The sequence below is a fragment of the Fundulus heteroclitus genome, chromosome 12 (assembly GCF_011125445.2).
Source record: "Fundulus heteroclitus isolate FHET01 chromosome 12, MU-UCD_Fhet_4.1, whole genome shotgun sequence".
Classification (NCBI taxonomy): domain Eukaryota; kingdom Metazoa; phylum Chordata; class Actinopteri; order Cyprinodontiformes; family Fundulidae; genus Fundulus; species Fundulus heteroclitus.
The window spans coordinates 45,939,530-45,954,057 of NC_046372.1; the positions used below are offsets into that span (position 1 = coordinate 45,939,530).

Consider the following 14,528-nt stretch of genomic DNA (forward strand, 5'->3'; position numbering starts at 1 on the left):
TATAAGGGGTTTCACCCCCATTGAAAAGCATTGGATGTTTGACACCTTCTAACTTGGAGATGCTTTACGCGACGAGGCCCAAACTTATTGTGGAGCATTCTGTATAAAGGAGGTACAGACTCTGTAAAGCAGAAGTTTGTCCGAGCTTCCTAGAGCTACTTCCAATTAGCAACATGCTAACCATTAGCCGCTAACATGGTTGTGCTCAGGATCACCGGGTGATTGTACTCTGTCAGTTTGGTCCAAATCCTGTACTGGGAAGTGCCTCAAATAGGGGTGCCAATACTTAATGTCGCCAAACGTCACCAAAGTTCATGGGTCAGATTGGCCTCCTTTAGCAACTCAGCCTCACCACATCTGGGCCCAGAACTCAACATTTGACCAAAATGGTCAGTAGCGCCATTTCCCACAGGTGGGTGGTGCTGTATTGGCCAATTGGGTCGTGTCTGGGCATCATGCCAGGTCCTGTTGGAAGCAAAGGCCCAATAGGAAAGCATGTGAATTCCAAAATGGGACAGAAAAATGACACATAGCTGAAAGTCACTTGGAAATTTTAAAATGTCAAGAGGAAGTGACTGTGCGAATTTCAGATTCCTACATTAATCACAGCAACTGCGGTGAGCGTCGAAAGTTGCCATTCTATCTCAATTGATCCTCTCCCTCTGGCCCTCAGAGTTCTGTCGTCATGGAAACTCACTGACACACCTGCATCGGCCAGACTACCGAAGTGGAGACTTTGCTCACAATAAGTCCCATTGGATTATAATGGAGAACTTTGCCCCGAACAACGCTTCATATCTCCTGATCCCTAAATGGTAGAGACGTAATTTTTTCTGCGTTTAGTTCGTAACGGATAGGGGAAGAAGAAAAGCTATTGTTTTTTGCTGGAAAAAGTTTAATAAAGGCGTAAAAAATTATGATCTAAAGGGGTTTTTTAAGGAATTTCCAAAGTCCTCTAAAAACAGTCCCGAACAAATCGCTGTAGCTGAAAAAGTATAAGACATATCAAAACAATTATTTCACTGTGAGTATCAGCAGGCCTTTGAGGACTATGTTGCTCATTTTTATGTTTGTACAAAAATCGGTGTAGGCACAGCGACGATGTAAAAAAGTGGATCATGTGGAACAATGCAGCTCTAAAGCATTTTCAGGATTTTGCACATTCGCTACTCCCGAACAAATTGTTCCTGCGGAAAAACCGTAACAGTTATCCACAAAATTTCTTTTTTGTGAGTGCCAGAAGGGTTGGGACATTCATATGTGAAAGTCCCATGCCTGTATATCAAACGGTTTAAGAGTAGCGACGATGTGAAAACGTGTGATGTTTTGGATTTTCAGACGTCATTTTTCAAAACCGCTCCATAGGAAATGAATGGGGGAGGTTTCGGGTTTGTGTCGCTCTGAGGTGATTTGCGAAAAATCTATAAATGCTACACCAATGAGGGTTACATTTCCTGATTCCAGACAAAAATTCCTACGTTTTGATGTATAATTTATGTGGATAGGTTGAAAATTGAGCGAGTGAGAAGAAGTTGTTCGGAGATGAAGAATTTATTGAATTTCTAGAGTGCGCACTCTATAACTGCCTCCTTGACGACCATAGCAACGCATGTTATTTGCTGAATTTCTTGAAAAGCCAAAATTATTTTAAGGAGGTTCTATATGAAAATGGTAAAAGATATGAAAAAGCTGAAATAGACCATAATAGCTGAAAGATATCACTACATTTTAAAAGTTGAATGGCGTTTCTAGCTGAAAGTAGGCTGAAGCAGTAAGCTGTCAAAAAGCAGCTGAAATGAGCGGAATTTTAGTGAATTACATTCATTTCCTATGGGAGAAAAAAAAGCTGAAAATGTGCAGAAAAAGCTGAATATTTTAAAAAGTTGAAAAGATATAAGTACAAAAAGACATAGCCATCGATTCCAGAAGAAGCTGAATAGTTTAAAAGTTGAATGGTTGAAATCGGAGAAAAACTGTAGGAGGAGAAGCGAATCAAACTTTAAACAGTAAAAAGGCGGAAGAGCATCTCAATAACTGTGAATGCCTACTGCATTCACAGTAATAATTCCAGCAAAAACCGATAGTTTGTCTTGTTCCCCTATCCGTTACAAAAAATACGCAGAAAAAATTACGTCTCTACCATTTACGGTTCACGAAATATCGAGTGTTGTTTGAGGCAAAGTATTCTATTCTATTCCAATTAGACAGACTCTGACCCAAAGTGTCTGCATGGGTGCAACAGAGGTGTGACTGAATTTCCATGACAAGAGGTTACTACAGGCCAGGGACATGTGCCATTGACATTGCATGGCAACTTTCGACACCTACTGCAGTGGCTGTGATGAATGTAGGAATCTGAAATTCGCAGTCACTTCCTCTTAACATTTTACAATTTCCCAGTGATTATCAGGCATGTGTAACTTTCCTGTCCTGTGTTGGATTTCACATGCTTTCCTACTGGGCCTCTGACTCCAACAGCACCTGCCAGGATGCCCAGACCCCCCCCCCCCCCCCCTCGGCCTATACAGCACCACCCACCTGTGGGCACTACACACCAAATGTTGAGTTCTGGGCACAGATCTGGTGAGACTGAGTTGCTAAAGAAGGCCGATCTGACCCTTTTTGAGGCACTTCCCAGTACAGGATTCGGACCAAACTAATCACACGCTGATACTGGATACAATTATGTTAGCGGCTAACGGTTGGCATGTTGCTAACCGGAAGTAGCTCTAGGAAGGTCCTACCAACTTCTTCTTGACAGAGTCTGTACTTCCTTCTGAGACAAAGCTCCACAACAAATCTGGGCCATGTCGGATAAAGCATGTCTATTTTATGAGGTGTCAAACATCCATTTTTTAACCCCATTTGCCCCTGCTACATGCTGCAGACATGCTCCACAGACACCAAAATCACATAATCCATAATTCGACGCTCACTGTGGGGGCTGTGATGAACGTAGGAATATGATATTCACAAGGGTAACTCTTATGGGTAGGACGATACGCACCACGAGGCAGTCGCCTTGCTAAATTTCTTCAGAAATTTTCTAGTGTGTTGTTATTGTTGTTAGTTCATGAATGTCAGTGACTGCAACTCTGTCATCCATACACTTTCAGAGGTCACCTGGCCGAATATCTGAAGGATTTACATAACAATTACGAAGAAAGGACTGATCTTTTAAATAAGGCGGAATCAGATCATTAACATTAAAGGTCCAGTCCAATCAAATAAAACACGAAAGAGGAGCACTGAGGCAGTAGCCATTATAACATTATGGTAATACATATTGACAATAAAGATTCTTAAATCTTGAATGCAGTTGGACCACTTGCATGAGGCTCCTGGCAGAGACCTTAGCCCTGGGGAGACCCACAAAAGGAAATCCTCCTTTAGAAAATGTTGTGAGTTGTAAGCCACACCCTTTTAAGACCTACTGATTGTAAGAAATACACACATGCAAATCATTTGCACAAAGCTACACATACATTGTCTGCCTTACCCTCAGAGCAGTCCTCCCCAATGAAGCCCTCATCGCAGACACATGCTCCGTTTTCACATTGGCCTTGGTTGTGGCAGTCTTCTGGACAGGTCAGGACAGAGCAGTCGGGTCCGGTGAAACCTTCATAACAAACACAGATACCATCTACGCAGTCACCTCTCTCCAGACAGTTCTTTGGGCATGTCTTCTCACTGCAGTCTTCTCCGGTGAAACCTTGATGACAGACACACTGGCCATCCACACAGTCACCTCTGTCGTGGCAGTTCTTAGGACATGTCTTTTCACTGCAGTCTTCACCGGTGAAACCTTGATGACAGACACACTGGCCGTCCACACAGCGACCTCTGTCATGGCAGTTCTTAGGACATGTCTTTTCACTGCAGTCTTCACCCGTGAATCCCTGATGACAGACACACTGGCCATCCACACAGCGACCTCTGTCATGGCAGTTCTTAGGACATGTCTTCTCACTGCAGTCTTCACCCGTGAATCCCTGATGACAGACACACTGGCCGTCCACACAGTCACCTCTGTCGTGGCAATTCTTAGGACATGTCTTCTCACTGCAGTCTTCACCGGTGAAACCCTGATGACAGACACACTGGCCGTCCACACATTGACCTCTGTCGTGGCAGTTCTTAGGACATGTCTTCTCACTGCAGTCTTCACCCGTGAAACCCTGATGACAGACACACTGGCCGTCCACACATTGACCTCTGTTGTGGCAGTTCTTAGGACATGTCTTCTCACTGCAGTCTTCACCCGTGAAACCCTGATGACAGACACACTGGCCGTCCACACAGTGACCACGGTTCAGGCAGTCATTGGGGCAGGTCAGCTCACTGCAGTCTTTTCCAGTAAAGCCCACAAAACAGACACACTTTCCGTCTACACACTCTCCTCTTCCAAGGCAGTCATTAGGACATGTCTTGATACTGCAATCTTCACCTGCAAAGCCTTTGTCACATAAGCATTGCCCGTCAACACAGCGACCCTGGTCCTGGCAGTTGTTGGGGCAGGAGAGCTCGCTGCAGTCTTCCCCTTGGTATCCAATGTCACAAACACATTCCCCATTTATGCACTGACCCCTGTTGCTGCAGTTGTCAGGGCATGAGAGGATTGAGCAATCTTCACCTTCAAAACCAGGATCACATATGCACTTCCCATTGAAGCAGTGACCTCTCTCATTGCAATTTTTGGGGCAGGTAAGCTTTGAGCAGTCCTCTCCACTGTAGCCAGTCTGACACATACACTGACCATTCACACACATGCCACGATCGTTGCAGTTGTCAGGACAACTGAGCTCTCCACAGTCCTCTCCAGTGAAGCCCTCATCACAAAAGCAAGTACCGTTAATGCAGCGTCCTCGGTCGTAGCAGTCATTAGGACAGATGAGCTCGGAGCAGTCATAGCCTGTCCATGGCTCATCACAGACACATTCTTCATCCACACAGCGTCCACGACCCAGGCAGTTGTTAAGGCAGTTGGTCTGCGAACAATCCTCACCAATGAAGCCTTCCTCACAAAGACAGGACCCTTCAACACAGTGGCCATAGTCGCCACAGTCCAGCAGGCAGAGCTCAATACTACAGTCATCCCCACCGAAACCCTCAAAGCATTCGCATCTACCATCCACACAGCGACCCTGGTCCTGGCAATCATTGGGACATTCAGGCTCTGTGCAGTTAGGGCCCTTCCATCCCGGTTCACAGGAACAGCTGCAGGTCTCAGTGCTCCAGTTTCCATGTCCGTTACAGAAGGGTTTTGTGGACACCTCTCCTTTAGGAAGACAATAAGACAAAAAAAGGAATTTTAGTTCAAAGTCATTCAAGTACATTAGTTGTTTAAACAAGACACTTTGTTGTGGTGAGTTTGCCAGCAGCTGTTGCTGAAAACCAGCACTGGAAAACGTACAATCAAAGCCTAGCCAAACAACAAAAGTCTTGAAACAAATGGCCCATCTGAGTCTGCTTAAACGCTTCAAATAAAAATAAATCTGTTTTTCTTTTCCTTTTTTTAAACAGAGGAAATGTTGCCAGTAATCTGGTAAGAATCTGGTAAGAAAAGTATATATATATAGATATATATATTACTGATTGACTTGTTGGCAGGATGTCATCCATTTTAGAATAAAGGTAACCAGTGATGCATATATTATAGATTGAATATAAAGAATAATAGCTAAATACAGAAAAAGATTGATCTATCCAGTTTTGTTTATTTCTATTAAACTTTGACTTCAACTTTGCACAAAACAAAGAAAACAAATCTTACAAGCTTACAAAACATTTAACATCCACCTTGGTCTCATCCTGACATTTTCCATCATTCTTCACACAATCTGTCCTCTACAGATGCATCCTGCCAGCTGTCCTGCTTTGGTAACTGCTGGCTACACCTATAGTTAATGTCAACAGCATTTCTGCAGGGATCCACAATCCTGTCATAAAAAATTAGCTTTGCTCTCCTAGGAGAAGCTAAATCATCCGTAAAAATGGGTATCCTGTTTCTGCCTTCCTTCCTTTTATGTAATGTTCTTTACTACTGTACCCTCATTTTTGGTTAAGTTAGGGAAGCATCACGGTAAGGTGGTAAAACACACTTTATTGCTGCCACAATCAGGTCACAACCCACAGTGCCTCACAAAAGTGTGCATAAGTTTTCTCATTTTATGTATTTATTGAGATTTTCAGATTTTTTTAGGGATCTGTGACAGACAAATACATGGTCCATATTTGTAAAAGGAATATATACATATATATATATATATATATATATATATATATATATATATATATATATATATATATATATATACACCCTTTCTGCATGGAGTTTGCATGTTCTCCCTGTGTATGCATGGGTTCTCTCCAGGTACCCCGGCTTCCCCATAGTCCAACGACATAACTGTTAGGTTAATTGTTTTTTTCTAAATTCTCCTTAGGTGTGAGTGTGTGCGAGAATGGATCTTTGTCCTGTTTGTCTCTGTGTTGCCCTGCAATTGACCTGTCCAGGGTGTACCCCGCCTTTCGCCCGTTGACAGCTGGAGATAGACACGAGCACCCCTTGCGACCCCACAAGTGATTGATGTGTTAGATGATCTAATTTCTAAATAAAGTCAGCATGTATAATTTATTTTCAATATATGTGTGTTCTGTGAAGGCTTCAGAGGTTTGTTAGAGAATATTGGAGCAAACATTATCATGAAGTCCAATGAACATGGCAGGTCAGGGAGAAAGGTGTGGAGATGTTTAAAGCAGGTCCTTACACAATATTGCTATGTTTGAACGTCTCACAGAGCTCTGTTCACAGAGCTCAATCCATCAATTGAACACAGAACATGTTGCGTGCTACAAAGCTCCCATAACATTGCCATTGAATAAAAATGACAGGCCAGATAAATACAGCGTTAATCAGCTAATCAGGCAGTGGCGGCTCCTACCAAATGTGTCAGGGGGGGGCAATAGTTGCAGTGATAGCTAAAGTGACCCATCTAATGGGTAAACTGACAGCTACGTAAACCCTGTTTACTGTCAGTGCTTTGTGAGTTTGGACTTACAGTTAACATTTCACACATTTTGATGTAAAGTCAATGCCCAAATCTTAATCTTGTTATCACCCTCTCCTCTTTTCTATTTTGTCTTCCATTTCTTCTTTCTCTTACTGTTTTTTGAATTTTATAAAATCATCTACCTGTTTTTTCTTCATCCCACCTTTTTTGCCATTTTTCCATAAGTTTTTCTTTAATTATACTCTTTCCCTCAGATTTACTTGTTTTAATGATAAAATTTATAGGATTTTGAATTGCCCTCTTTGCCAATTTATCTGCCCTCTCATTTCCTTCTACCCCAATATGCGCTGGAACCCACACAAATATAACTATTAAACCCATGTTTTGTATTGTGAATAATGTATGAAATATTTCTAATAAGATGTCCATCCTACTATCTGATTTATTATATTTAAATTTATTAATGCAGAACTTGAATCTGAACAAAAGATTGTTTTTAATGGTTTTATGTCTTCTACCCATTGTAAAGCTAATATTATTGCCAACATTTCTCCTGTGTATACTGATAATCCGTCTGTAATTCGTTTTCCCATTCTTATATTGAATTCTGGTACTACAAATGCTATTCCTATTTTTTCATTTATTTTTGATGCATCTGTATAAAATTGAATATATTGATAATATTTGTTTAGATGTAACTGTACTGAATAACTACCTACAATGTAGGATTTATCTTGTTTCTTTTCCATTATTGTCATATCTACTGTCGCTTCTGGTAAAATCCATGGTGGTATAATTGATATTGGTGTTGTTTGAGTAATTTCTAAATCATTTATTTTAAATTATTTTATTTTATTTTCAATTGTCCATCCAAAACTCCTCATTTCTTTCTTTTCTTTTTCCCAACATGGATTTAAAATTTCCCAAGTTGGATGATCTCAGTTATTGCCTTTTAAATTCAGCCAATGATTTATTTCTAGTTTTGTTCCTCTTAAATCTAATGGCATTTCTCCCATTTCTACTTCTATTGCTGCTGTAGGTGTGGTTTTAAATGCTCCAGTACATTTCTCACACTTTCTTTTATATCAAACTTTATTCATACTTGGACATTCTTCTTCTCACACCTGACGGTAATCCAGCAGATCTACGTACTGTATGACGTAAATACGTTAGTGCAAGCACTCCCGGAAGCCATAGAGAATGCATTGCAGAGCCTGCATATTGAAAAAAACGTTCTTAACATGGACATCTATAAGAGAGATCGGGGCGATATTTAACCATGTTGAAATCGCCCAAAAAGAGGTGGGACACAGGAGGCGATGTACTCAACGCAACATTTAACGCAGATTGATTGGTTTAACTTATAAATTCCCTCCTCTCTCTTTCTCCCTTTGGTAGTGCGTTGCCCAATCGCCCTGATGAACAGACCGTCTCTGTAATCAGGTGATAGACCCATGGTAATTCTAGAGAAAGTTCAGAAACCCTTTGTTCAGGTGGTAAAATATTCATTGTAAAACGGCAAGAAGAAAGCTGTTGTTGAACAAAAGCCATAAAATGTCCTGTTTGCTGTTCGGCGTAAGCCATGTAGGGGATACAGTGTTCTCTGTTCAAAGGAGAGCAAACTTGAATTTTTCTGCCTTTTTACAAACTGCAGAACTAAAATTAAATATTTAAATAAAAAATCCTGAAGGATCTCAGCTTATTATGTTCGTACTTGTGTTTTTGTTTGTGGTATCTCCACTCCAAGCTTTAATCCTGTACGGAAGGGCGGGGTTGCTAGAACTGGGGAGAACCTGACCTACAGTGGACAACAGAGGCTGTGATCAACCTGCCTCCAAGACCTAGACACCAGAGGAACTGCAAGACGATACAGGGTACGAGAGCGGGACTGTGTGCTGGTCTAAAGGCTCACCCATACAGACCACTACGTAAGATGTAAGATGGACATGGCTGAACAACAACATACCCAAGTCATTTTTGCTAATGACTATTTGCACACTTCTTAACTTCTCCAGGAGAGTATGTCTGGTATATCCAGGTAATTGCATGGTTTTACATTATTCTACAAAGTGACTACTATTTGTCCTTTTTGACTTTAACATTTAAATCTTACCAGATGCTAAGGATTATTTAGACACTTTTAGCTTCTCAGGAGGTGTTTGTGCATTCAACTTGAACATTATGTCTTTATTTGTGTCTGGGTGTTATGGTTGTGTGTGAATTCTGAGCCATTGTTTACCAAAATTATATTATGGTTACATACGTTCTTGATTCAGTTACTGACAAGGTGAGATATCTTGGACTGACTATTTACCTGTACATAAGGTCAGCTGTTTGTCGGTCCACAATGTTTAGAGGTCCACAAGTATTTTTGAGAGCTGGTAGTGCATTTTATTTATTTATTTTGCGTATTGTTTTGTTTTAGTTTATCTTATCTTATTTGTACTTATTGTTCTAGTATGTGTTGAGCTAAATGGTTTTCATCACAAGTGATGCACAGAGGATAGAGGTAGTGGACACTGTCATGTTCGGGGGTGGGTGTGTGGGGTTAGTCTATCACTTAAAATCTTAATGAAGTACATCCATTTAAAATTTGAGACTGTAACCTGACAACATGTGGAAAATGTCAGGCCATGTGAATACTTTGGTAAAAGACTGCACCTACTATAGACATGATAGTTTGTGATAGCAGTGAAGAAAAGTAAAATCACTGTGGTTTAATTACCTAAAAACTGCAAGACTATTGCCTGGGTCTCAGGTCTTTTTTCGACAAATCTGGCAACATTTCAAATTGTTCTGTCTTGAAAAACCCAACAAGAAAAGACTGCTGCTGATTTGCTGAATATTGTAAAAAGCTAACATACCTGTAACCTGAGCTCCACAACAGCCGGCTCCACTGTTGCACTGCTCCCTAAGACTAGACAGCTCCGATTCCAACATCTCCAGTCTGTTCAGGATGTCTTTGATGTCGGGCAGCTGGTTGTCGCAGCCGCACGCTTGTTTGGGAATATTGATACGGTGAGTGAAAACGATCTGGTTGTCTCCATCGACCGTGTGCTCCATGTGCTCGGTGCTCTGCATGTCCAGCGAGGCGCTCTTGTGTTTGATCCCGGTGCCTCCCGGCGAGTCAACGTCCACAGAGCAGAGGGAAGTGGAGGGGACGTTGATGTTGTAGACATGGTTGAACACCACAGGCTGGTCCGGATGGGGAATAGTCAGGTTCTCTTGGGTTTTCTTAGGCATCAGGGTCTCCCTCCGGTGGCGGATGACCTTCTTGACCAGGCCAGCGGTGGAGAGCTGGATTAGTGCCGCCACGGTTATGCAGCTCAAGAGTAAACCGTTCATCCCCATTATGACACCCAGAGACTTCAGCCTCAGCGAAGGTACCAGCTGAGTGGAAAAAAAAGTCTGGTGTCAAAAGGATGGCTGTGCCCTGCCTTGGGATCTGTAGAAAAACATACAAACACATGTAGACGTTAAGATCATGGATTACATTTAAACTAGTGGATAACTTTGTAGTGGTGACACTGTTGGTGAAAAGTCTGCATGCACTCATAAAAGCAATGAATGCCTTTCATTTTTGGGCCTTTAATGATGCATTTGAACCATTGGGTTTTGAGGTAAAATGATTATTAAACACACAACTTCAATGAATCTTAAAACTAACACTTAGGTGCACATGTTGAATTAAATTAAATGTATTGCAGATTGTTTTTAATCCACAAAAGTTAAAATATATAGAACCCACAACCTTTTTGTTATTATGAACAGAGATCCAGCAGAATCCTGACTGCATAGTTGACCAGAATACCTTTGAATTGTTTACTGTCCTAGCACAAACCTGTTTCTTAAGCATGATCCATATATTTTCAATAGCGGTTAGGTAGGCCCATTTTACCAGCAGAACTGTAGCTCCCTTTATATCCACAAACCAGTTCTGCAGTGTGTTTGGCCTCATTGCCTGGATGGCAACCCAAATTATATCAACTTTCCACCCAAAACCATTATCCTTTAGGTTAAAGTTGATTGGTCCAGATAGAACAATGAAAACTGTAACCTAACATAAAGGAGAATATGAAGAAATGCCAATGGCCCTATCCACACTGCAGTTAGTTTAACATTAACATGGACTATGAAGGTGCTGACCATGACAGAAGAATCTCACAGAGCTCTGGAAGTATGTTTAGAAAAGCCAGGGTGAGACTTTCAAGCCCGAGAGCAATGAAACAATTGTCCAAACACATCAAAACTGGTTTAGGAGCGGATAAAGCAGAATAGTGTTAAACTTTTGGATTAGTCTCGACTTTAACCCTATTCAAAATTGTTGGACTATGCTTAAAAGCAAGGTCCGTAGCAGAAATCTAACCAATTAAAAAAAAAAATCTAATATTTCTAACAAGAAAAGTGATGAAATATCCCCAGTGCAATAGAAATACACTGCAAACTGTTCTGCATATTTGCTCTTCTGTTTTTGCCCTCATGATTCATTTAACAACATTGTCCTCAATCACGTATGTACGTTTCACAGCAGGATAAACAGCTGGAGTGAAACATATCCCACTAAAAAACAATTAGCCTCCATCTGTTGCCCCTAACGAAGGGACACCTCCAGTCCCTTTGCAGCCTCTGACCCATTCAGCTCCTCTGCTCCCAGTGGAGGAGACACACTTAGTGGATGTCAGTGTCTGATTTCTTCTCTCAACTCCTTCAAAGACTGACAGCAGCAATTACTTTAGCAGTGGCACGTTACCTCGAGGCTCTATGCAAAGCCTTTCTTTTCTGACTATGTTCAGACAGGTCGCTGGGACAGAAATAGCCACGGTAACACCTGCAAGGCTGGGAGCCTCCGCTGCTCTCTAAGGTCCACGCCACAGCCCAAACTGGCAGATTATGGTTGACGTGTGGTTAAACCATCTGTGGGCTTCCTGTAAAAGCACACAGTGCTTGTTAACTCCACGACCCGGCTGGTGAGCATTCCTGGACCGTGCTTCACACGGCATCTGGCTTGTTCTATTAGTTTATAAGTCGTTTATAAGTCGTTTTACTGGAGATACTTTTACTGGACACAGTGCATGGATGGGATAGGGTTTAAACAAGTGATACGCAACGTTGTTTCTAGCTGTTTGGCCTTTTAATAAATGTAATATTCACCTTCACTAACACTGCAACATCCACAGTAGCTGAGGGTCACGCTTGTTTCTATAGTATCGTTCATAATTGAAAAGTCTGATGTCGACACAACTTATGGCTTGTCAGAACTGAAACTAAGACCTGTTTCCTCCTTATTTTTCTGGAGAAAGCAGGGTTTCCATAATTGCCCTTTTTATCCACCTTGCAGAGACGCTGACTCTGATCATTTTCTACCCCCAATAAAACTGCTGTGTGCCTTGGCAGCTCTAAAGGTTAACAGCAGCTGCCAGCAGCCAGCTTAAAAATGTCCTCCTAAGCAGACAGGAGGTACACTGTGTATGCTGTGTGTTGTTCATTCTAAGCCTAAAGTACAAAATGGAAGACAGGGATGGATTTTTTTTTCTTCAGCATCTGATGACACCATGCTTCATACATGAACCTGCAGTCAGCAGGAAGACTCAGTTACCCTAACACTTCATCCTGGTTTCTCATGCGATTAACTCAGCCCACCACCCCCTACTCCTTGAATATATAGGCAAAAAAAAGTACCTTCATGAAGCTACAGTTTCTTAACATTTTGGAAAATTAGAATTGCAAGCTTAAATATATTTTAACCAAGAATGTATGAGATAGACTGAAACATTATAGTGAAAGTAAAGCTAAATTAAAATAATCCATGGTTTTATAACTAATTTACAAAAAAAAAAAAAAATGGAAAGGTGTGGCAGGAATTTTATTTAGCCCCCCTGAGTCGGATACGTGTAAAACCCACAGATAAACCTTTTGTTGGGTGGTTCTACATGTGTTAATTTATGCCTGACAACCATTTGAATGGCGCTGAGAGCTTCAGGGGACACACAGAACCGAGACATCGTACCATCCATCTAAACTGAGATATATGTTGATCAGTAGCTCTAAAGAACAAAATACAATACTGAGGATGGCACACCACAATTTTGCTTGTATATGAAGCACTGAATGTATTTTCAGCTAGCATGAGGATCCCGACGCAGAGCCCAGCCCTGAGGAAACCCTGTAAGGCAAGGGTGCCTAAACTTTTGGGTTTGTAGGCCGAAATTCTTAAGTCACAAGCACCCGAGGGCCGAAATATTTGAATAAATAACATAACCAAACAACTGTTGTGAAAGGTTTTTTTTACCTGCTCTTCAAAATATGATCATTAAAATAACACTAGACTACCTTTATTTAGCCAATTTTAATAAATGAATTCCAATAAATCAATTAGTGCACCAAAGTTACCATTTGAGTAAAAGTAATTGGATAGATGTGGTATTATTTGCTATGAAACTAAAGAGCATGCAAATTGTGTAGTCTCTACAGGTTGTCTTCAGCACTTTGAATTGTCTTGTTACTGGAAAATCCTTAATGAATAAACTTGCCTTGCCTTGTTATTAAAAGACAAATGTCTTGTCTTTTAACCTAACCTTTTAACCTAACCCTCAATTGTAAGATTGTAACTTGTCTGTAATAATTTAGCCCTAATTAAAAAGTCAAAAGTTTCCATCTGCATCTGCAACAGTGCTGGCGGCCAACACAAAATCTGCACAGAGGCCGCAAATGGCCCGCGGAACGCACTTTGGACACCCTTCTCTAAGGAGAAATCCCCACAGAGGAAGTTTATGTGTTTTACCCCACACCCCCAGGATTTTGAAATCACAGCTAGATGAGTTGAAAGTTCACATCAACTTCAATCTTAGCTAATTACCTTCTATGATTTAAAAGGACAAGTGATCTTTAATGGGGGTTCATTGGTTGAAGGTTTCTTACAGAAGGACTTAAAAGAAGCTTGGAATTACAGATTCTGCATCCCTAATTGGATTTAGGACTTTAAAAAGACCATTCACACATGACAATACTGTGCTATAAACCATTCCACTGCAGCACTTACTGTATAATTAAGGTTGCTGTCATGTTGAATCCCCCCGTCTCACATCTCAACAGGTTTTCCTCAAGGATTGCCCTCTACACTGTGTGCACATTTAGTCGTCAAGTGAGTATGTTGACCATATTATCATTTTAGGCATGTTTTCTAACTCTAAGCTGGACAAACTTGAATGTTAAATGGATTTAAGCATAGCGGGAGATGTGTATCTATGTGATGAGGGAGGGCGTGGCCTATGCAAGACAACACCCTATAGTGTGCATAATTCTTTGGCAGCTTTTTTTCTTTGGGCAAAATGGCCTAAAAGAGATATTTAACTGAGGCCTTGTACACACATAGCAAGGACTTTCTAATAATGAATATCTCCCCCACATTGTTTTAAAGAGTAAAACGGCAGATTGTTTTAACAAAAGTATTCATCCACACAAATGCACCATTGAGCGTTGTTTTAGACATGCCAAACACATGGTGGGAGCGTACCACAA

The 14,528-nt window shown here is 41.1% G+C and overlaps 1 protein-coding gene and 1 long non-coding RNA gene across 6 annotated transcripts in view; both read right to left on the reverse strand.

Moving 5' to 3' along the window:
• Nucleotides 1-10,361, reverse strand: part of tnc (tenascin C) — a 65,245-nt gene extending 54,884 nt beyond the window's left edge. For 3 of the 4 annotated variants that reach the window (XM_021309169.2, XM_021309177.2, XM_021309171.2), the window contains exons 1-2: nucleotides 9,875-10,361; nucleotides 3,500-5,278 (exon numbers count right to left, since the gene is read on the reverse strand). In XM_021309169.2, the coding sequence (XP_021164844.2) occupies nucleotides 3,500-5,278; nucleotides 9,875-10,361 (2,266 nt within the window). The remainder of the gene's footprint in view (nucleotides 1-3,499; nucleotides 5,279-9,874) is intronic. The other variant, XM_036144672.1, reaches the window with a different exon arrangement.
• Nucleotides 10,362-10,375: 14 nt separating this feature from the next.
• The window catches only part of LOC118565063, an 83,112-nt gene continuing 78,959 nt past the window's right edge, over nucleotides 10,376-14,528 (reverse strand). For both annotated transcript variants that reach the window (XR_004932155.1, XR_004932154.1), the window contains one exon: nucleotides 10,376-10,455. This is a non-coding gene — a long non-coding RNA (uncharacterized LOC118565063). The remainder of the gene's footprint in view (nucleotides 10,456-14,528) is intronic.